The following is a 618-nucleotide window of genomic DNA, read 5'->3' on the forward strand; positions in this document are numbered from 1 at the left end:
GTATCATTTTGTTTCCATTTTACATGTTCATACTCTCTTCTAGAACCAACATACGAATAGTATGATATATTATTCTCATTTTTCTTCAATATATAGTATTGATGCATTATAATAAAATGAGTAAATTATCTAATTTTCAGATAAACAATGTTGGGACAAATATAAGGAAACCTACAGTTGATTATTCTGAAGAGGAATACTCCTTAATTATGAACACCAACTTCGATGCTGCATTCCATACTTGCCAACTTGCTCATCCTCTTCTCAAATCATCAAGAATGGGGAGCGTTGTATTCATTTCCTCTGTTGCTGGTGTGGTAGCTATATCTAGTGGTACAATTTATGCCGCTACAAAAGGTAATGCGTACATTGTAACACACATAGTCCATTATTTTTTGTTAATTCTTTATTTATATGTTCTTTGCAGCTGCACTTAATCAAATTACAAAGAATCTAGCATGTGAGTGGGCAAAAGATAACATTCGTGTCAATTCTGTTTCACCATGGTATATCAAGACTTCGCTTGTGAAACATGTAAGTTATTTTACTGCTCTTTATAATTTGAATATTTAATTAAAACATCATGTAATTTGCTAAATCGTGCATGTCAAAAATGAG

The 618-nt window shown here is 31.6% G+C and overlaps 1 protein-coding gene across 1 annotated transcript; it reads left to right on the forward strand.

The window, feature by feature from the left end:
• The first annotated feature begins 116 nt into the window (after positions 1-116).
• On the forward strand, positions 117-575 carry LOC110034359 (tropinone reductase homolog At5g06060-like). The gene is made up of 2 exons (XM_020738629.1): positions 117-357; positions 428-575. Exons 1-2 carry the CDS (start codon positions 117-119, stop codon positions 571-573), a joined length of 387 nt encoding a protein of 128 aa, XP_020594288.1. The 3' UTR covers positions 574-575.
• The last annotated feature ends 43 nt before the right edge of the window (positions 576-618 follow it).

Source organism: Phalaenopsis equestris, unplaced genomic scaffold (assembly GCF_001263595.1).
Source record: "Phalaenopsis equestris unplaced genomic scaffold, ASM126359v1 Scaffold185021, whole genome shotgun sequence".
NCBI lineage: Eukaryota > Viridiplantae > Streptophyta > Magnoliopsida > Asparagales > Orchidaceae > Phalaenopsis > Phalaenopsis equestris.

Coding starts and splice junctions, on each gene's coding strand:
- LOC110034359 (XM_020738629.1), top strand. CDS start 117: ATGAGTAAATTATCTAATTTTCAGATAAACAATGTTGGGACAAATATA. Junction 358..427: donor AATTTATGCCGCTACAAAAG/GTAATGCGTACA, acceptor TGTTCTTTGCAG/CTGCACTTAATCAAATTACA.